The 21749-nt window shown below is 43.2% G+C and overlaps 2 protein-coding genes across 2 annotated transcripts in view; both read right to left on the reverse strand.

Moving 5' to 3' along the window:
* Positions 1-8731, reverse strand: part of LOC133932729 (rho GTPase-activating protein 21-like) — a 67660-nt gene extending 58929 nt beyond the window's left edge. The window contains exons 1-2 of the mRNA XM_062379541.1: positions 8347-8731; positions 6990-7217 (exon numbers count right to left, since the gene is read on the reverse strand). Of these exons, the coding sequence (XP_062235525.1) occupies positions 6990-7070 (81 nt within the window). The 5' untranslated portion in view covers positions 7071-7217; positions 8347-8731. The remainder of the gene's footprint in view (positions 1-6989; positions 7218-8346) is intronic.
* Positions 8732-12357: 3626 nt separating this feature from the next.
* On the reverse strand, positions 12358-21077 carry prtfdc1a (phosphoribosyl transferase domain containing 1a). The gene is made up of 10 exons (XM_062379613.1): positions 20950-21077; positions 20644-20791; positions 20014-20120; positions 19753-19936; positions 18265-18330; positions 16065-16082; positions 15434-15516; positions 15003-15049; positions 14447-14523; positions 12358-13343 (listed from the first exon to the last, which is right to left on the reverse strand). Exons 2-10 carry the CDS (start codon positions 20659-20661, stop codon positions 13296-13298), a joined length of 648 nt encoding a protein of 215 aa, XP_062235597.1. The 5' UTR covers positions 20662-20791; positions 20950-21077; the 3' UTR covers positions 12358-13295.
* Positions 21078-21749: the final 672 nt, after the last annotated feature.

The following is a 21749-nucleotide window of genomic DNA, read 5'->3' on the forward strand; positions in this document are numbered from 1 at the left end:
GTGGGTACACACACAGCTGAGGTTTGACTGCCTGCATGGCTAGTAAAAACTTTATTGATGGTAGCGTGAATATGCAGATGCCGTGGCACAAGTACAGCTGCACAGCTACAAAAGGCAGCAACAGAGCTAAACACCAAGTTAGAGATCTCTTGTGAAATTATGAGGAGTGCCAAATAAATATTTTTCAGGTCAAATGAGGATTTGATGGGCCGCCACAGTTTAGATAATTAGTGGGATACACTATCTTACACTTAAACAGTTTGGAAGGAGAAATAAGAGTTACACATTTCACGAAGAGAAGGGTAAAGACAACTTGAGTGATCATTCAGACACAAGACTCTGCCATGAGGTCAGGAGGCTACACTCACAGTCTGGTCTGAAAGGTCATTCAAGTCCCACAGGCCACTGTCAGTGATCAGACAGGACGACCCCGGGCCCCATGACACACTATCCAAAGACCAGTTGGGGAGGTGATCTCAATGCTTTCCTCTGCTTGCACCTCATAACTCTTAAAACCACCTAGTGCTGACCATTGTCAACACACAGCCTCTGTGCTTTCTGTAACCTCGAGGCCAGAACTCCAGTGGATAAGGTTTACTGGAGAATGTGGTTCCTCTCAAACTACCGGGTTTCTGGGAGAAAACCAGAAAACTTTGCTCTCACATTAAAGAAATAATGACATGTAAGATTATGATATAACAAGAGCTAATCTTGTACCAAGATCAGTTACACTTATCTAGGCCAGGAAAATGTAAGATATCAGAAAATACAGGATGATGGTCCAAAATGATTAACAATTGGGGTAACTTAAGAATAAATTCATGAATTAATAAGATAACAAATGTGTAAATAAACAGCAAACCACTGTGGCATCACGTGTACAAACACTCCCTCCACCACAGGCCAGGAACAGACCAGTAAAGAGTAAAAGCACGAGCCCCACCCCCACCCTGAAGCTAAAACAATCAAATCAATTCTGAGTTATGGATCCAATGCCGCTCTCTGGACACATACACACATGCACAGTCAGTGACACACACCATCTTAAAGTAGTCAGAACAACAGAGAGCACAGGCGTGTTTTAATGGATGTTAAGGTTACATCACATCCCTCATTGAAAATGCATGAGGACGCCAGGCAGAGAAATATAATACTGTGGAAGTCCTGTGAAATTTACTGAGAGGAGTTAATGGATATTAAATTCAGGAAGAAGTTATTACACATTGTAGTCGACAACCTGATCCATTAGAGTTTGACAAGTAGCCCTCAGTTGTTGTTTGGAATATGATTTGAGAATGAATTAACACAGCTGTAAGTAACAAGGCAAGTACTTTACCATTTTAGGAGTGAAATATTTTTGCTATTGTTTGTGTGATAACTTTTTTTTATACTCTAATTTGTCAACTTTCTTTTTTAGCTCTGAAAATCAGTTAAACACCTACAATCTGAAATCCATGTTAAACCACGTTTAAGAGCTCTTTGATCCCAATAAGCCTGAATTCATCCAGTTGACAGCACGTTGGCGTTTCAATAAATGACATGCAGCCTGCGGTTCCAGCGACAACTGCAAGGTCGTAATTAAGTGGTTGCAGTCAATTAAGGGAGATTATATTTACTGTCAGAGACGACTTGCTTTGCGCTCGGGCTAAAGTTTGAGTTCCACGGTTTGCCAGACACGACAGGAGCAGTCACAACAGCCTGGACGCCATCCCATTCATGAAACCGCTCCTTCATCAGCAGGCTCTCTTTCATTCAGTCAGTGTGCCCTTGTTCATTTCCACGACTGACACAGAGAGGAAATAATGTGGTTTCCTGCCAAGACCTTGAACGCCCACGCTCACACTGCAGGTTAAGATATGTCCTGATAACACCCTGTTGCACAAGGATCGCCCTAAAACAAATAATGCTCCTGCACATGTGGTTTAATGCAGCTTTACATGCAGTCATATGACAAACTTTGCCCCGTGTCTGCTTCTATACTTCTACATAGCTGCAGTCCTATATATTCATCATCACATTACATAATCTGTGGCTTATGGAGCCTGCAGGGTGTAAAATATGACAGGATGTAAGAGGAGTGTGAATATTCAGACAAACCAAGCTGTTGATAGCACTCCACACACACACACACACACACATACATACACACAATACGCACACACAACAAGCCCCTGACTCGTGTATGTCATGTCTCGGAGCAAATATAGAGCAGTGATGGGGGGGCAAGTGTTGACAGAGATGCCTTTGGCATGTGTAATAGATAGCGTCTCAGCCTCACTGAGCATTAGACTGGTTCTGTTCTGCCTGTCTGCCTGCATCTGCAACCCCCCCCTCAAACTCCTAAAGTGCACCATCTTCTTTCTGCCCCCCCCCTCTCTTTATTGTAAAAGGGGCGGGGGCATCCAGGCAGAAGAGGCTGTGACATTGAGTCGATTGGGCAGAACAGCGAACAAACAAAAAGATGGAGAAGAAACAGATTTGGCATATTTGCCCCAAAATGTTAAACTCTCACCCCCCTGTCCTCTTCCTGCTTCCTCCCCTCCCTCGGCACATCACATCCATACATCCAATATCCATCCATGCATGTGGGCCGGTGGAATAATGCAGTTACCTGACTGCGGGCCGGCATGGACTTTAAGCCGACTGATGGATAACATGTAGGAAGCCATGCCGTGCATGAACGTCAGCCCTCCAGAAGAGGAAAAGATAAAGGAGGCTGCCCGACACATGTATTACACACACATACATTTTGGGTGACCTTGAGTCAGACGCAGCACGTGTGTACCGGTTTCCCTTTTTGTCTTTTCCAGGAAAAAAATAGCTACAGCCACTGGGAAGTTTGATTCCGATAAGAGATGCCAAAACACACAGTCCACTTTTGAGATAGACGATAAACTGTGAGGCAGATCTGGTGTTTCCAAACTTGGGGAAACCCCTCAGAGAGAGGAAGAGAGAGAGAGAGAGAGAGAGAGAGAGAGAGAGAGACGAGAGAGACGAGAGAGAGAGACACTAGACTTCTGTATCATTCAGCTCAGTCTCTCTCTCTCTCTCTCTCTCTCTCTCTCTCTCTCTCTCTCTCCTCTCTCCTCTCTCGCTCTCTCACTCTCTCTCTCTCTCTCTCTCTCTCTCTCTCTCTCTCTCTCTCTCACTTCTCTCTCTTCTCTCTCTCTCTCTCTCTCTTCTCTCTCTCTCTCTCTCTCTCAGTGTTTGTTCTAAAACAGCAGTCAGTTCACGTCCAGGTCAGTGTTTGTTTGCCGAATATGAAAAGAACCACTTTTGCACGAGACGCATTAGATTTGCAAATGTATGCAAATCCAACTCGTTTTGTCTCTGCTGTGACTGATGAACGATTCTAAACGCTGATAAATGACCTTGAGATTTTGTTCTGCAGACGCTGTTATGTGTGTTTTTGTTGAGATTTTTTTTTTTTCATTGCAAGGACTTAAAATACACCAATAGAAGAAGTGACATCATGACTTTAATTAGAGCTCGGTGGCAAACACTGGAAATTTCCGTTTTTCTTTCGATGCTAAATGTGTGCAGCTGCCGCACGTATGTGGAAAGATTTAATCTTAAGGCTCAAACTGGCCACTGTCGCATTCCCAGCCTGGCGTAATGATACTGTCCTGACCAACGTTCACACATCCGGGGATTTCTGGAGAGAACGAACAGCAATTCCAGGACAGTGATTATTTTTTCCCTCCCTCTCTCTCTCTCTCTCTCTCCTCTCTCTCTCTCTCCACTCACACACAGAGCATTCATCTTTCCATGGGATAAATATAGCCCTGCTAAAAACACGCGGGAATAGAGGACGGGTGAAAGACAAGCATGTTGCTTAGTGTGTGTGCGGGGGGGGTGTTATGGCGCTGGGAGGGGCTATATTTAGAGCAAAGCTGAGAGCATCACCAGCAGTCAGAGCACCGCCATTGATGTCGTGCTCCACCACATGAATGATGGTAGGGATCAATACCTGCTGGAGAGAGGGGTTCACAACCGGGTTTCGTCTTTACTGCTTCAGCCTTCCTTTCATCTGTCTGATTTGTTCTTTCATGTTGTGCCAAATATCGATTTGAAAGTAAAGATTGAAAAAAGGATATGAGGAAGAGAAAGAGAACCAGCAGAAGAGAAGTGCGATTTTGATTGATTGTTTACCACTCAAGACGGTAGAATAAGATAAAATCACAGTCTCATATGTTTCATTCTCATAGGAAACCACTATGTTGATTAAAATTTAATCTTTCAATCAAAACTGTAAAAAAAAAATCAGTTTATCAATTTTGCAGATATCATGCATTTGATATGTAAGATAATACACCATCTAATAATGATGTCAACATAGCCTGGACATAAATAAACAGCATTATTTTGACAGTTTGTAGACTCATTTACAGTTTAATAAACACGGGAAATAACCGTTAGTCGCTGCCTTTATTCTAACAAGAAACTCACTTTGTTCATCAATCTTTTGTCAATAGTGTTTTCCTAATATGGGCAGAACTGAAGACCTCAGCTGCTCCATAGCTGCCCTGCTATAGTCAGAGTGACAGTGTGAATGAGGCCAGGAGAGAGGGAGGCAGACGTTGTACACGTGGGGTGTTTTTCTCTTTAACGACTGGGGCAGCTGTGCCTAAATTACCCGCCCGTTGCCAACCTAGCTCTGACAGTAGCAGCATGTGTGTCTGGGGAGGTGTATGTGTGTGTGGGGGGGTAATATTAGAGAGCCCACTGCTTGTAGTATCCCTCATTAGCAAGCCAGAAAGAAGCAGGGGAGTGAGAGGAGGAGGAGGAGAGGGGAGCCCCATCCCGCCTGCGGTCTCAGCTCCCATCAGCAGATCCTGAGCAGCGAAGCTTGAAAGTTGGCAAGTTTCGTGTTTGTGTTGTAGGAGGCATCAGGTAGATAAAAAACACCTGCTTCCCTCCTCTGTCGAGCCTCAGGCGGCGAAAAATCTCAGGCTAAATATTGGCACACTGACTCACAGGTGACTCACGTATTCTGCAGAGATATACAGATGTGGTTCTCTGATTTGTCAAGCAAATTCAAATCACTCATTTGAGTGATTTGCATTAAGCTGCAAAAAACATCCTTAGAGTGACAGGGACCATTTAAAACCAGTAAAACGTAAGCTGTGGGTTTAGCTCTGAAGCTGGAGAGTGTCGGGGTCGGAGAAGTTAGTGGAGACGGAGCTGATGGATGTTTGATGCTTCTGCTCTACATCTGGGAGCTCTTCAGTCTGTGGTGTTTGTAGTTTTAATCAGTGATGGGAAGTCAGGTGATGTTATGGGAAACATTGATTGGGAAAGAAACAGATGCGAGGAAACCAGCACCGCGCCGACACTTACAGCTGCCAGAGTGAGGAGAAGAAAAAAACGTCTTATTGATTCATGATAACTCCTTTATCTCATTGATTCTCTCTAATCTGCTCAATCAGGAGTCAGGACAGGGACAACAGAATGCTCTTCTCACTAGCTCCGACAAACAGGAGCTTCTACTTATGATGTATTTCCAACACACAACCTCTGCAGACACCTCCGCTCTAAGCACCCATCAACCTTTTCATAAACTCTGGCACCGTTCTCACACCGCCTCACTCTATTCCCAAAGATTTATGTCGTCCATCCCGTGGCTAGTTCTGACATAGTAAGAGGATTAGAAGCGCACAGACAGCCCTGTTGCCATTTTCTCTAATGATGGATTAATCCAGAACACGCCAACCGCTGCACTGCTGTTATGACATGTACCTAGCCAAGCCGGAGTCTCTGATGATGATGATGATGATTTGCTGATGTAACACCCAGCGTGCGTAAGAGGCAAAGGATGAGCTCTACAATGTGCCATTTATCAGTGTTTGGCATGCAGACCTGCACAACACCCAGTAAGATTAACACTGCAAGCACAAAACTCTCTTTGTGCACTTAACCAGTTTGTCAGAGTGGGGGAAAAAAATGAACCCTGTCACCCCGAACACTGGCAGCTCGCTGCGACACTTAGCTCACACTCGCTCTGGTCCTCTCGCTCTCCAAGTGTATGTCAAGGATTTCCCTTAAAAGTGAGAAAACCTTTGAACTGGTGCTGATGAAGTTACAGTCGATAAGTAGGACTCGTGGATCCTTCTCATCTGTACAGGTGAAAGTTATTACCAGTGAATCCACATGCGAGCAACAGGCTCAGCAGGAAAGTCGCACAAAGCTCACACTGTGTCAAAAATAGATCTTCCAATCTAGTAAAAAGAAATGCACATAATGTGTCAACAAGAAACGGGTGTTGATTGGAATGTTCACAGCCTAAAGTACAAGGAGTCAGAAGTAGAAAATCTAGAAAACTTAAGGCTCATTTGTGCTGAACATTAGATTCAGAAAGGGAGTGAGACTTCTGAAAGCTTAGGGATAGGCACGTAGAAGATGGACCGGAGCAGTACCACAGGATAATGCTGGGGGGGGGAGTGCAGCCAAAGGTTTGTGCGAGACAACGAGACAAGAAGATGCAGACATGTATTGTTGTTGTTGTCAGAAAGTCTGGACTCTGCACTGCCCTCTAGTGGATGTATAAACAACGATGCCAACGTAACAGGACGTGTTGACAGTGACGGTAACATCAGACGAATCTCTTTGAATGCGTAAGAAAGAAAAAAAATTTGTGAGCCTTCGGTCCAGCGACTGTGGAGCAAACCAATCCCTGATGAGCAGAAGTCTGATCTGGTCAATGACAGCGGTCGACCTTCGGGGACTAGGGTCGTATTCCAGCCTCTCACGGCCATATTTGAATCCAGCAACTTACTTCTACACTATAAAAGAACATCCTCCCCTTATGTCGCCACCACAAAGGACAACTTTGTCCATTTTTTTTAGATTATGCTGAAGTGCAACTTTAAATTACCCGAAGGAGAAGTACCAGAAAAGTTATCAACTTCTCACTTTCTGCAAAGACACGCAACGAGAGCTGTGTGTCTCGAGCCAGGGGGTTCGAGACACATCTGCATCCAAAGTCTTACCTCACAAGACGAAGTTACGGCTTTGTGTTGTTTGCTCTCCTCATTGGCCGGTGGTGAATCACTCCAACGGGCTGCCATCATTTCATTTCAAACCACAGAGGAGGAAGAAGTCCTTTAGAGCCCACATTGAGGTGAGGATGATGAAGTCCAGAAACAAAAACAAAGAAAAAAGATGAAAAATCTTAATCCACAGCGTCCTCTTTCTTCATGTCCGTCAGCCGTGGAAACCTGGACATAAAATGGACAAATAAAGAAACGTTAACACCAAAGATAGATACACAATCATGCACTTCTCAGACCTAAACTCACGCCCTAAAATGAACTTTTGAAAATACTACAGCTACAATAAATGTCACATCAAAGCTGCAGGTTTATAAAGTTATGATGAACCTGGTCACTCAAGGACACGAGAACATCTTAACTAGGCCACTTCTACATGAATGGTTATACTGGAAATCTACAAGTATGAAAAAGGTCTTTTTACATTTTGAATTTAGTGGAAGGGGCAATCAAAACCAATCAAACTGAGGTCAACATTGAGAGAACATGGAAATATTTGAGTTACTATTGCAATAACAATTGTACTACTAAACAATAGAGTTAGGAATAAGAGCAGGCAGAAGAAAAATATTTTAAATGACCTGCCCTTTCAAATGAATAACATACACATAGATCCGTTCTGATTTCATATTGATCAGTAATTGATTTTGAATCAATACCACTGTTTATACATAAAAACACATAATGTACTTTTCTACATTCCGGGTCATTTGATATCGTTTAACAGCTTCTGTAGGTTTGCGGGTATCTTCACACATAACCAAATATATAAATATTAAAAAGTTCCAACACATAGGACTTGATAACCAGTCTGTTGGGTTTGTTCTCTTGCATTGCCCTTGTGTATGAGTCCTATTGATGGTTTCTGTAACACACACACACACACACCCACACAAGGGTCAACTATAACTTTTAAATATTATATATTGTAGTTCTTTTCCAATGCAGCATGGGTTTCAGCTTCCTGTGTATGTCCCAGAGCAGTTACTGGTGCGTGTGGATGAGAAGGAGCTGGCCCAGCAGGTGGATCGCTGCTGGTTGAGGGTGTCCCCCTCCACAGAGACACCTTCCTACGTGTGTTTGCTCACATGCATGTGAATCCAGGCTGTTCTCGGTGTGAGGAGGGAGAAAGCACTGCGGTGTCTGCAGAAACACACACCCGCGCGTCATGAGGTTTATTCCTCCAGCGGCTTTAACAGGGACAATCCCCTCGAGTCCGTTACTACGGAGCCTCGGCTGCTGTTGACAGATCCACGACAGGTTGCTGCTAGGAGAGAACCAGAAGAAGAACCCTTACCTGTTCGAATCCCGGACAAAGCCAACACGTCGTCCATGTTTCGAGTGAGGAGCTGGTGTGTGTGTGTGTGTGGGTTCGAATCCTCCCGTGGACCCGGAGCTGGGGTGGGAACGCAGCCTGTCAGAGGAGATTAGAAAGCGGGACGCTCGCGCTCCTCGCTCCCGGGGCTGCGGAGCTCGCTACCTGTTAGACGGACGAAGAACACCCAGGAAAAAACACCCGGTAACCGCCCTCCAGCGCGCGTTCCTCCGCCGGGGAGAGCCGACGACGGTCCAGCCTCCCGCCTTCATTCATTCCCCTTCATCCCAGTGCCGCGGCTCGAAGCAAAAAAAACCCCAGTGCGAATGCGAGCGAACGCGCAGAAAGTCGCGTGCAGTCGTGCGTGTTCTCCTGTTGGCGGCGCGACGGTCTGGGGACAGGCTCCCGACTCCTGCCCCGACCACGCCCACAGACTCCACCCACTCGCAGGGCGGCGGCCAATCAGACGGTCGGTTTAAATTTGGAATTTTGAAGCGGGCCAATTGGAGGTGTTGTTACATAACAGTTCCAATAGAGTGCAAGCTGGTCCATAGATAGATAGATAGATAGATAGATAGATAGATAGATAGATAGATAGATCGATAGATTGAAAGATATGAATAGATACATATATATATATATATAGAGAGATAAGATATAAATATATATATATATAGAGAGAGAGAGAGAGAGATTAGATACATATAGATAGAGACAGAGATGATAGAGACAAAGAGAGAGAGAGACATAATATACATATATTTTGAGAGAGATAGAGACAGAGAGAGAGAGATAAGATACATATATAGAAAGAGAGCGAGAGAGAGAGCGAGAGAGAGAAATACATATAAGCGACAATTCAGTACAATGTGTATTTCTACTTTTGATACTATAAAAGTTTTCATACGCCTCCACATAAGTTATATTTTTCCGATTATCTAACTTGTTTACTGGAGTGACACGTGCCCTCTGAACACATTTGAATAAACAGCCATCGGCTCATAAACACTTTGCTCTCCCACTCTGTCATTAAGCCTTTCAGTCCTTTTTAAAGTGAGCAACTGAAATCCCGGGAACATCACTAACTGACGGGGCAGAAGCCCGAGGCCCCATACACACACATGTGCTGAGCTCTCCAGTTTCCTAACGCTCAACCAGTGGAACATATTTGCCCAGCCATTATCAACTGTCCCTAACTTTATTACGGGGACATGTAGGGCATGGCGGCCACATGGGACTCACAGGAAAAAAAAGAGGGCCACACAGCTGATGTGCAGAAAGACAAAGGCTGACAGTTTTCTGTTTGCAGGCTCCTCCAGCGGCACAATGGAAGATAGGACAATGGGACTCCTCTGACCCACACTGTGGCGAGGTTTCCCTGGTTTCAGAGAGGCGCTATTGTCTAAAGAACTGGTGCACCCTCATCCAGACAAAGGCCAACTTAAACTGATGTAAGTGGGACTCTGCGTTATGTGACGGTAAACACCGGGTTCTTATTCATCTGCTGAAATGTGTTTATTAAACTCATACTACATTAATAATGCAGCAAGAGGAATGTATTGATTTGACAGCGAGTGAATCAGAGACTAAACTCTGCAGAGGAATGAAGTTTCTTCTTGTTTTCTCCCACCTACAGCCCATTATCTGTATATGTGTATGAAAACCCACAAGGGAACTATTAAAAAGTTTTACCAAGCAAGCACTTTGTTGTTTTTATGAATGGCAAAGTGAGGACAGAGGGGTTTAGATGAATGAATGGTGAGCAGCAACAGCACACTTATATAATTTCACTTTTTGACCTTATTTCAGTCGCCTCTGCAGAACGCTCTGCTAAAGCATTTGTTTGAATACGACTGCTGATTCCTTTACACCAAATGAGTGACGGCAGAATCAGATAGACCCCTAACATTCAGGGGAGAGAGATTACAAACAGTCTCGTGGCAGCTAAATGTTTGGCTGGATTAGGACGTCACATGAAGCCCAAGTTCAAAGCCCGGCAGCGTCGGGATTAGGACAGGTGGAAATGACTCCGCAGCACAGAATGCAAAGTGAGTGAAACCGGTTCCTTCGTCCACACAGACTAGACGACATCCATCACACGCCACGTACATACAGCTTTATTCATCAGGTTCTTCTTTAAGCCGTAGTTGAGCTTGAGAGTTTAAGAGGATGAGGATCACGACCCGCTCCAGGTTGTGTAAGTGGACCTGGCACAGAGTTTGATGACTGGATGAAACCCAGCAGCAGTCAATCCATCAAACCCTCTGGCCAGCCGGTCTATAACTGGAACACAATGAACGCCAGAGAGGATGTTCTTTCTATTTGGGACCGAAGATGTGTCAGTGAAGCAGTTTTCATTCAGTTCCAAACTTGGAATGAAGTGTAATCTCTTTGTGACTGGTAGTTAAATTCAGATTAAAATTCAGCAGAAGCACAAACAAAAAGTTTGACATTTTGAGGAAATTGACATATTATCTTTATTGCTCATGCTTGTGTGTTAAATACAAAACTCCACCGATGACAACTACATCTTTCATACTAAACCTTTAAGACAATAAGAAATGTCTGAATCTACAGGTGAAACTATAAAACAGCTGGTTTTGAGAAACACGCTCTCTTTCTGTGGAGCTGGTGATGTGACATCTAATCCTATCGCCCCCGTCTCCAGCCACTGGCTTCATGTGTCAAACGCATGGATGTGTGGCCATTCAAATGTACAATTCCCGTTTTGTTCCCTTTGTGCCTGGCGCAGTTTACCTGCAGCCTACTTTCCTGGACTGGCCCCTTCCTCTGTTCCCTCGACGGAACACTACAAAGCCGCAGCATGTGAAAACCGCCAGGCTTTTTGTCCCATCTTGCTTTCAACAAACCCTGCCTCAAGGTGAAGGACAATGGCCCCCGGGTTCCCAGGGCCATGCGGGTGGCATTAGCGCTGGGATAAGTTAACCACTACTGCCAAGTGCTGATGTTTTATGATAAGGACACATGGGGCTGCAGCCGCAGGAACAACAGGGGTCTTTGTGGCTCCCGATCAACAGATAGCACACAACTAAAACGCTGTGTAATTTGTTGTGCGTCTTTTTCGTCTTCCTTATCTCCTTGCTCTGCCCCTTAAGGGTCAAGGCCGAGCGATAAACCCCGACTGAGCGCAGGGTTCCTCTGGACGTGTTGGCGGAGGTGTTGTTTACCGCCACAGATGTGAAACCTGAGAGCGTTCTGAAAGCACAAACCTCCCAGATCTCTCTTTTGTTCTGCAGCCACTGGTATTGTCCACACAGCAACTCATTTACCAGGTCATTTCACTGGGAGAGGCCTTGCCACCGGTGCTGGACCATTACCTTTCGGAACGAGCTTGTAAAAAGTCAGGCGGGAAAAACATGCGGTAGCTATAGTTTCAGTTTTGGAAATAAAAATGTCTGGAACAACCAAAATGTGATAATATATGATCCTACGGTTTTAGACTTTTTGAATCTGGGGACGTTAGTTTACATGGAGCGGTGACAAGTACACAGGTTAAGTGCTTGACCCAGATAACTTCACCATATTTCCGTTGAGATGTTATATCCCATGATGATTACAAATCAGAATAATCATAATAACTCCTCCATATGCTCATGGCCGCCCGTCATGTTACGTGTTTGGAGTTTCAGGTGGTTTAGAGTAAAGAGCGCGTAGCCACATGATAACACTCCCCGAGTGCACACTGGGTGAAGTGAAGCTTGTTCGGCTCTGTTTGTCGACACGCACAATTGATTCTCTCAGTCACACGGATGATGGCAACAGAACACAGAAAATACCTCAGAGTGTGTGTGTGTGTTTCAAATGTGTATGTTTGTGCTCCAGTCTGCAGGTATTTTGATTTCTAGCCTTCACACTGCAGCACTCTCCCCCAGAGGTCAAGCACCAAGAGCTTAATTGTTGCAGTAATAACCTTATGAAAACACAACAGGCCTTAATGTTTGTTTATGTACGAACTGGTGGAATAAAGAGATTGTTTTCCTCAACGTTAATTGAGGAATTTATGATGAAAGAACAATTAATACATTTTTACATTTCAAAGGTTTTGCTGCCATTAAAGCTCCCCCCAACATGTCTTCAACATCTCTTAATAGACCATTCTCCATATCAGACATGTGTAATTGCATTGTGAACATTACTGTTCCAAACCAGTTGATCACATAGAAACTTTCCGCCCTTAGTATGAATTTAAAAAACAGCTTTCTAGTGTCTATCTCTGCACATTAATCAACTCTGGTTATTTTCCAGAGATTTTCCGGAGGGCCTGTGTGTGAGAACGAGTTTGAGTCTGGATCAGCTGCTCCTGATATATTTCCAGAATTTTGTGTCTGAAAAAAGTTGAAGTCGCTTGTGGCAGCTCAGTTAATGTGGGTGAAAAACATTATACTCAACATGTGGCATAAAATACACAAAGAGAGTTTTACTGACAAACTATGGGAGTGGAATTTGGTACACAAGCACTTACACATCACCAATTTTGGTTTAGCTTGGTGAATTGTTGTGTTATTATTTCCCGTCTGCAGCAGAGCCCGGTTCAGGCTGGAAAACAAATGTCAGTGTGGAGACGCCGGTCGGCCTGGCTGCTGCGCCCACTGTGTGTTTTCCATGAGTCAGAGGTGGGCGGTGTCCGGGCACAGCCATGCCAGCGTCCATAAGCTCGCTCCATCTGTCACCAACGTCCTCTCCTGGTGGGCGGCGCTTCTTTCTCTCATTTATCCCAAAGGGTGGACGAGGCAACACGACATCACGTGGAACATATCGTTTTTAATTTAAAAGCTATGTCACGAAGTCATTCCAACAGATTTGGATGAGCGGCTTTGAGCAACTTTTTAAAACATACAAGTTACAAAGAAGTACACATAGTTTTGTGCCGCTGTGTAAAATCTGGGCACAATTCGTGGTTTGAATTCTTCTCAAACTTTGTACTTCATCTTTCCGGTCTTGCTGATAACACAGATGTGCTGAAAAAGAAAGAGGTGGGAGAAAGAGGGAATTATCTTGTGTTATTTCGTGTTAAATTAACAGTTTTAATCGTGTCCATGAATATTGAATCTGATGATGGCACAATGTGTGTTTAAGATCACCGCTCCGTATGGGACATTCCAGCATAATGTGCCATATAGAGAGGATTGCAGTGATTTGAAGGTAATCTACAAAGATATGACACGTTCATGAATCTGACTTTGGGCGTCCCGGGGGTTCAACTCATATTTCTCCTGCAGGATAAGGACAGATAAGAGGGGGAAGCTTCAAATCTCCCTGATAATGAGATCCTAACCTCTGCATTCCACACGTCACCCTGTTTCAAACCCTCGTAATGAATAACACCCCCCCCCCCCCCCCCCCCAAACATACACAGGACCCACACACACAATAATACAGTACATAGGGTACGTGCAGCACCACACACACAACCAAAGCTAGGGGAGTCAGAGTGGGGTAAGTGTTTAACGTGAGTCAGAGGTAAATTTGAGGCCACGTCTTTGCAGAAATAAAAATGACGAAGCTCACATGGATTTGTTCTGACTAAATTCAGGGATTGAGAAATCTGGTGTGAAATTAACTGTCAGGGGGTCGGGGGGGTGACAAGGAAAACAGGAATGATTGCACTTCTGACCCGAGTTGTGCAGAAAGAGTAAGAGGGAAGTAGCACAAAATATAATAGTTCTACAGATGAAAAAGGAGATGAGAGATGTGATCAGGACGCAATATTGGACAAATTTAAGTTTTTTAAATTTGAATTCCGAGACTTTACAATCCAAAAACGAGTATTTGACATTATTTTGATGCCTTGATTTTTGCATTTTTTCCAGCTCCATCAACCAATAGTGACCATATTCGGAAGCGCGAGGGGGTTAAGCCGCCTCACACTCAGGGATAAGTGACATCTAAAGTCTCCTAACACAGGGAGGATTCTCTGGATGAGTCTAGATTTTGAGGGCAGCGGACGTCTCTTTGATTTGCAGCAGTTTCCTCTCCCATCCCGTCTCTTTCATCCCTTTCTCTCAGCTTCTCTAAAGCTCGTGTGCGGCGTGCGGCCGTGTCAGTCGCCCCACTCACTTACATTCAGGTCACGGAAGTATTCATTGTAGTCCAGGGCATAACCGACAACAAAGCGGTTGGGGATTTCGAATCCAACATCTATCAGAGCAAATGCAGACAGGAATGTTAATAAGTGAGCAGGATTAAACTACAGGACACATTACAAAAGAACTTGGTGGATAGATGCTGTATGGGTCAGGGAAGAAGCCAGTAACTTTTCGGTGCAGATCCGGATCCCGGGGCAGATGCAGACATATCATTTTCACTCTTATCTTTGGAGATAGGCCATTTCAATATGTTTGTTGATTTATCAGAGAACAAATCATGGATCTTGATGAAACAAATCTGGCATCTTTTGGGGCCCTGATAATTCTGTGAAATTTGGTGAAGATCCAAATGACCATTCCAAGATCTTCCCCCTTAATTGAATCAGCTCCAGTTGAGTAGTTTTTGCATAATCCTGCTTGTAGTCAGACCAGTATACAGACTATGAGTCAGACAAACAGACAGAAATGAAAATATAACTTTCATAGCAGACGATACAAACCAACAATAGTTTTGAATTCACGAGTACTTACAGTCGGTCAGATGTTCAGCCATGTTGGGGACCCTCTTCACCAGCAAACTAAAACACACGTTGCATTAAAAGTTGAAGCACAACAAGGTATTAAGATGAATAATTACTTATATCGAGTACTGTTATTAGTTATCATCACTTCAACAAACACACGCCCCATTCCAGAGAGGAAACTTACATATATGTAACAGGCCAACACTCAAACAGCTTAACACAGTGTTTTAAAAAAAAGGAAATAACTTTCAACACAAGCCATCAGGGAGGAAAGAGGTTTATCTCGTGTGTGTGATCTTCGGAACACAAAGGGAACTGCCCATGCACGAGAGATAGCGACTGTGGGCGAGTGATACCTTCTTCTTGTGCTCGTCACACGCTCGGCTTTTCCACTAGTTGGGGGGGGACAAAACACAGACGATCGAATGACGGGCTCACCCTGCAACCTTGACCATCTTGGGTTCAAAGGTCTCCACATGCTTCAGAAGGGCCTTCATGGTCTTTCCTGTGTCAACTATGGCCTGAGGGAAGGGAAGAGCAAAGGAAGGGAGGAGAGATGAGGACGGAGGGACAGGGGACATTTGAGGGCCGGATGCTTTCAGAGAGGGGAAAAGTGATAGAGAGATGTTTTGATCTTTTTCTCGAGTACTATTCCTATTTACTTTACTTTTTATTTCATATATGTTGATTTTCTATACACAAAACAAGTTTCTCTGACTTACAGCAATGAGTTTTTAATTAAAGTGTAAATAAAAAGCAAAAGAGACGTGAGCACTTTGTCTTCTAATCAATAAAACACTGAAAGAAGTTAAAACTGAATTGTCAAGGCATCAAACAAGGTGGATTTTTTTAAATGTTAAACTAAGACTGTATATAAAGATGAATGACGCCTCTCCAGCTGTGACTTTTAAGTTTTATTAATTTCCCATCTGCTAACATGGAGGAGACATGGTTCCATATACTGCAACCAGCCATCAAAGCCATTGAGATGATTTGGCTTCACTTTTTGGAAACGGTTGTGTCGTCCATCTTTACTTTAAGTCTAAAAGAAAAAGTATCAGCCACTCACCTCAACAATCAGCACACACTTGGTTACATGCAAAAAGAAAAACAGACACACATTAGTACATCGAGACCTCTGAGTTCTAACAAGGTTCCAGTAAAGTCAAAATAAAGGCTGGTTGTTTGTCCAAATTTTACATTTCTTAGAGACGGTATCTACGGCAGCAATGTTAGCAGTATCTCAAACGCCTTTACAAAGCCCCAGACTCATTCTGTCCTCCTCCATAATGGACAATCTGTGCCTAAAGTGAGTATAAAGTCACTTAGAGTGTCCGGGTGTTGCACACTTTCTCTCCAGGTTTCAAGTGACTCCTTGTTCCTTTTGGCCGAGTGCGAGCGGCTCTTTGTTTCGACCACTGGAGAGTATCTATGGTTCGGGGGAGCGACTGGAGAGAATGCAGGCGACCGGCCAATGTTCCCGAGCTCCACCTGAACCCTGTTACATAACACTCAGAGAAAGTAGCCGGGGTCCTGTAAGACAAGATGGAAACTCAAACGTAACTAACCTGTCATGGTGCGTGCTTCAAAGTGTAAACACAACCTGGAGCCAGCTGGACCACAACTGTCCATTGGCAGATATTTGATTCTGCTCTGCATCATTTCTTTGGGATTTTTTGTTTTTAACTCTCATGGGATTATTAGATTATGACTTTTGTGTCTTTTCTGTACCTCATCTTCAGAGCGAGTGTACTTCTGCCAAGGCAGTTACGAAACCACATTTAAATTCACATATTCCTGTCCGATCTTTCTATCTATCTGTCTCACTCTCTGTCTCTGTATATCTATTAGCCAGATAAATAGATAAAAGACCGCCACAGCTATATGTCGACGAGCCGTTGGACAGACTGAGCTGAGATAGCGTGGCTAAATATCGTTTAGAGTGAAATTATAGGACAGATGGTTTAGGAACCAATATTTTATCCACGTGCCAAAGCCTCTGATTGTGTCTTCAGGTGACACACACCATGTTTGAGTTAGATTTTAAATCAAACTTCTCAGATTAGAACAGTAAACCTCGGGCTTAAGACACTGGAGCTGTTTGATTCAACTGGTGGAAACTACAGGAGCTCCTGTCACCTTCAAGTTAACATTTACTGTTTCTTTGCTGTTGCTGCTTCTCCATCGTTGAGCTGCGCTCGTATGACTCAACCTCATCAGGCCCCACAAAACCCAGGTGACTAATAAAGAGTTCTGTGATATTATAAGGGACTAAGTGGGAGGTTCGTGTTCAATATTTCCATCAGAGTGAGGGATCGTGACGGGAGAGGCGACCTGAGTGACGCAGACGAACCGGAGTGATTCATGTTTTCTGTTCCAGCCTCGTTTTTTTTCCCTTTTCACTTAAGAGAATTCCACATTAGCTTGGTTTTAAAGCGAGTGCGTGTGGGCATTAAATCAGCAGAGTAAAGTGAAGTTCTTGAACTATCTCGGAGGAGGATGCAGTGAGGAGGGATGATTCCTCACGATGCCGGTGTCCTCCCCTCCAGAGCCGAGCAGGGATGAACAGTCAGTAAATCTGCCTCGTGGGAACATTTGTTTTCCTGATGTGTCTGATTCATGGCGACGCTGGCGAAGGGCAAACCACTTTAACAAAGTCAGACTCCTGTGAGTCGCACACAGAGACGATGATTGGTCCAAAACTACTCTAAATGTTGAAATATAGGAATGTGTGTGTTGCTTTAAGGGCAAGTGTTGGGCTGTAAAAACCTATTCAAGAGAGTTATAGGAACAGATTAAAGTAATTTCCTGTCCTTGAATTATTGGCATATTCAATATATTCTTAAAGGAAAACTCAGATAAGGTTTATTCTGCTGTGGTCCTGAGAGGTCAACAGTCAAATACAGTCAGAACTCACAATCAAATACTAAATACTCACCGAATACTTCTGTTGTGAGTATTTGGTTGCATTGTGAGTTTTTGGTCATATTGTGGGGGGGACAGTTGGTCGTTTTGTGAGTATTTGATTGTTTTGTGGTATTTGGTTGACAGTATTTGGTTGTGAGTATTGGTTTTGATGCGATTATTTGGTTGCATTGAGAGTAGTAGAATGTGTTGTGAGTATTTGATTGTGAGTACTTGGTTGCGTTGTATGAGTTGTGTATATTCACATGGGTATTCTTAAGTTGTGGAGCCTGGACCTCTCTGGATCACTGTAACATTCTTGGGTTAGGGCTGCGTTGACGTGTTTAATTGTAATGTACACACACCTTTCCACGCAGGAACGACAGATCTCTGCTTCCTATGATGTGCAGGTCCTCTGTGGATTGGTCATTCTGGGAAGAAGACGAAGAAGAAGAAGAAGAATAAGAAGAAGACGAAGGAGAAGAAGAAGAAGTAGAGGAATTTCATGTGAAGCAACAACATCATATAGAGATGTCGTAACTCTTTACTGCACAGTTGCTTTTCATCCGCTGTAATCAACAATAACAGCGTCTGCCAGGTTGCTGGTTGGGAAACGGAGGAACATATGTTTTCTTAAGGACAAACTGAATCCGACTGGAGTGTTTCTCAATAACTTGGCTTTACTTTGCATTAATGCAAGACAAATGCACAAAGGGACACTGGTTTTGCAACGACTGTGAATGTATAATGTGATGGAATTGTTGTGCAAGCGTAATATATAATAATAAAAACAATATTTAAATTGTAATGTTATTCAAAGTTTGTCGACAGCAGCATCACACCACACTTTCTTCAGAAAATACATTTTCTATCCTTAAAAGAACAGACACAAGAGAAACTGTGACAGGGACAAGATCCCCATCCTGGGGGCAGGTCACATGACTCCATAGTGACCCATGAGACCGACTGCGTCATCACTAATTCTAGGTTTTATTATTTTTATGGGTGATCATTCTTACATTTCTCAAATTACATGTTTAGTGTTTTTATTCTTTGCAACTGTATTTTTAACACATTTTTATGTAATTCTTTTTTAAACTCTCCATAATTAAATTCATGCTGTTCTTGCAGCTACTTAAACTCAATTATAAAAAAAATTGAAATGGTGACTGTTCCCCCGAGCTGCATTAGCAGAGCAGGAATGTGACCACATGCAGAGAAATATAAATCAGATCCTGTTAAACGTGTCTCTGCCAAAATACTCTATCTAACAAGTGTCGGTGTGGAAGAGTGATGCAGAATTATATCTATCATCCCTGCAGTCAACTCCTCAGTTTACACATTCCAGGTGTGAGGAAGCTGTTTTCTTGACCTGAGGTGAGAAGTGTCCTGCCTGAGTGTGGTGATTCATCACTTAACATGAACAACAGTGACATCTAGTGGCCAGGCTTAAAGTGACACACATCCCTGAGCTACAGAAGAGATGGTCAGATTTACTTTGGTGCACAAATGTAGGACTGTACTCCAGGATTATTTTGATTAATGATTAAGATGTGATTTATATATTATTACATGATTTGTATATGAGAATGTATTCAAGCTCAGAATCTATCTGTCATTTTTTTTTGTTGGTTTATTTATATCTCTTTTACAAGAAAGACCATTTTCTTAATACTCTAATACTTGTCTTGGGGATTATTAAAGTCGTATCTTATTTTATCTTATCTATAAGAAAACAAGATGCTTCCCTTCAGTGTTTGAGCAGATGAGGGAGTTGTTTACAGAGATTTGCCACTTGAGGAAAATGTGACTTCTGCTGTGACTTGTTTTCATGCATCATGCACTTCTCCTACCAGGTAGCTCTTCAGACGAATAAACTCCACCCGGGTCTCCAGGTACTTGTTCGAGTTGCGGCCAAGAATTTTGAGGAACTCCACCAGATCGACACAGAACTTGTATCCTCCCTTCAGGACGCACAGCACCATTATGTTGCCGTCCCCGAAGTCGTCCTTGATATAGTGGGCCAGACGCTCCACCCTATGGGAGACGTTACATCAATGACCTGCAGGGGAAATGATGAAGAACTCTCCCTTTCCTTGGATGTGTGTTTTTACCTGTTCATGATGACCCCATGTGGGATGTAAATGCTCTCTATGTCATCGTGGTAGTGCTGTGGGTAGGTGAACAGGTCCAGACTGTGCCCGGCCCAGTCGTCTTTTATCTACATGTGAGGTCGGTGATTTAAAACATTTCACAGGGATCAGACAAATACAATACAGTTATTTTTTAAACACGGAAAGGATATCTATGATCTGATATTTCACAGGAAGAAGTAGTTACTGATAACACAAAAAGTTTCACTTCATTCTTTTGTGTGTCACCAAGTAGAGTTCTCTTTTTCAAGTGCAAGGTCTACTTATGGAAATTTAGTTTTAATACGTACTTACTTAATACTTACTTACATACCTGATATGCTAGAACCTTAAAAACATGCAAACTAAATTGGCAACTTCTTGCTCTTGTTTGACTTAAATTGAATTAAGTCCATTACAGAATATTACAACACTTTCATTGTTTGTAGAAATAAGGATATGAGACAACAGCTAGTACGCTATCCTCTTACAACAGCTACTTGCATAACAGCTGAAGAATTCCTGTAGATAAACGAGCCACAAAATATAAAGACGCGACCATAATTGCTGAATTGTATTTTTTGATGAATGTGGGCTTTGTGTTGAACGTACCACAATTCCTCTTTCCATTCCTGCAGCTGCGTTGACACAGGGAAAGCAATGGAAGTTTAGCTGGGTTTGTGATTATTCAGGTTGTGGTGACCGTCAGTAGAATACACAACACAAACTGGAACTAAAGTTGAGGCTCTTCCATTTACTCCTGAAGAAAAAGGGCAGAACAAGAAGTAAGACGACAGTGCGTCGAGGCTTCATATTCCCTCAGGGAGGAAACATACACACAAATGATTCACTAGAAATCTCCAGATACAACAACCTGCTGCCTGACATTTCTACTGTGAGAGCCAGAGCATTTCTTACCGTTTTGTTTTCCTCCTGTTCAGCGACCTTCCACAACAGAGGGGGAGAAAAAGAAGCTGAAAAGTTGGGAGGAGAAGTGCAGGGCAGCCACATGGGCCCTGATCACACTGGACTGGTGAGAAGGACAGCTCTGTTTGAGTGGTGCAGAATTAGAAGGATAATCAGATTCATGTGATGCTGGCATGTGGCTGCATCACAAGCCAGCGGGGGAGGACGAAACTAATCGATGACAAATACTTTGCTCCTTGAAAAGTTGGTGGCAGCAAACGAATCTGGTTATTTTGATTTTCATACAAACAGAATTCAATTTATCAAAACAGTTTGGACAACATGTCTTATTTGAACATTTCTTTTTTTCTAGCTTTTCTTAACACTGTGGGAGGAACGGGAGTTTCAAACTCTGCACAAAATGACAGGTCCATGTCTTCCTCTGGCGGTTTCATTCGTTAATTGAGGGTTTTCGTTTAATTGGTTTTGTTGTGTTGGTGACGAACAAGCAGACATGGTGCTCATGTTGCAGCATTTTTCCTCTTCATCTTCTTCAGGCCCACGATAGTGGACTCACAATAAACTCAGCTTAATAATGTGTGTGTCAGGATTCAAGGTTTTTATCTTCATTCACATCTGTGCAGTGAATATTCCCCATTACTCTTTAAACACATGCACAAATAACAGTCAGCCATGAGAGAAGGACAAGGAACATTGTATTATCAACTACTGGGATTCAAGAAGTATTTTCCAAATACTTTAAAAGATATAAATTTATCCTGTTGCATTTTGATGTTAATAAACAACATGGC

Source organism: Platichthys flesus, chromosome 21, assembly GCF_949316205.1.
Source record: "Platichthys flesus chromosome 21, fPlaFle2.1, whole genome shotgun sequence".
In the NCBI taxonomy this organism is placed as follows: Eukaryota; Metazoa; Chordata; class Actinopteri; order Pleuronectiformes; family Pleuronectidae; genus Platichthys; species Platichthys flesus.

Excerpts from the sequence above, each read along its gene's own strand:
- prtfdc1a (XM_062379613.1), bottom strand. Across the intron at positions 18,331-19,752 it reads TTCGTCTGAAGAGCTACCTG|AATGACCAATCCACAGAGGA; the intron begins GTAGGAGAAGTG and ends TCTTCTTCCCAG. Across the intron at positions 13,344-14,446 it reads AATACTTCCGTGACCTGAAT|CACATCTGTGTTATCAGCAA; the intron begins GTAAGTGAGTGG and ends TTTCTTTTTCAG.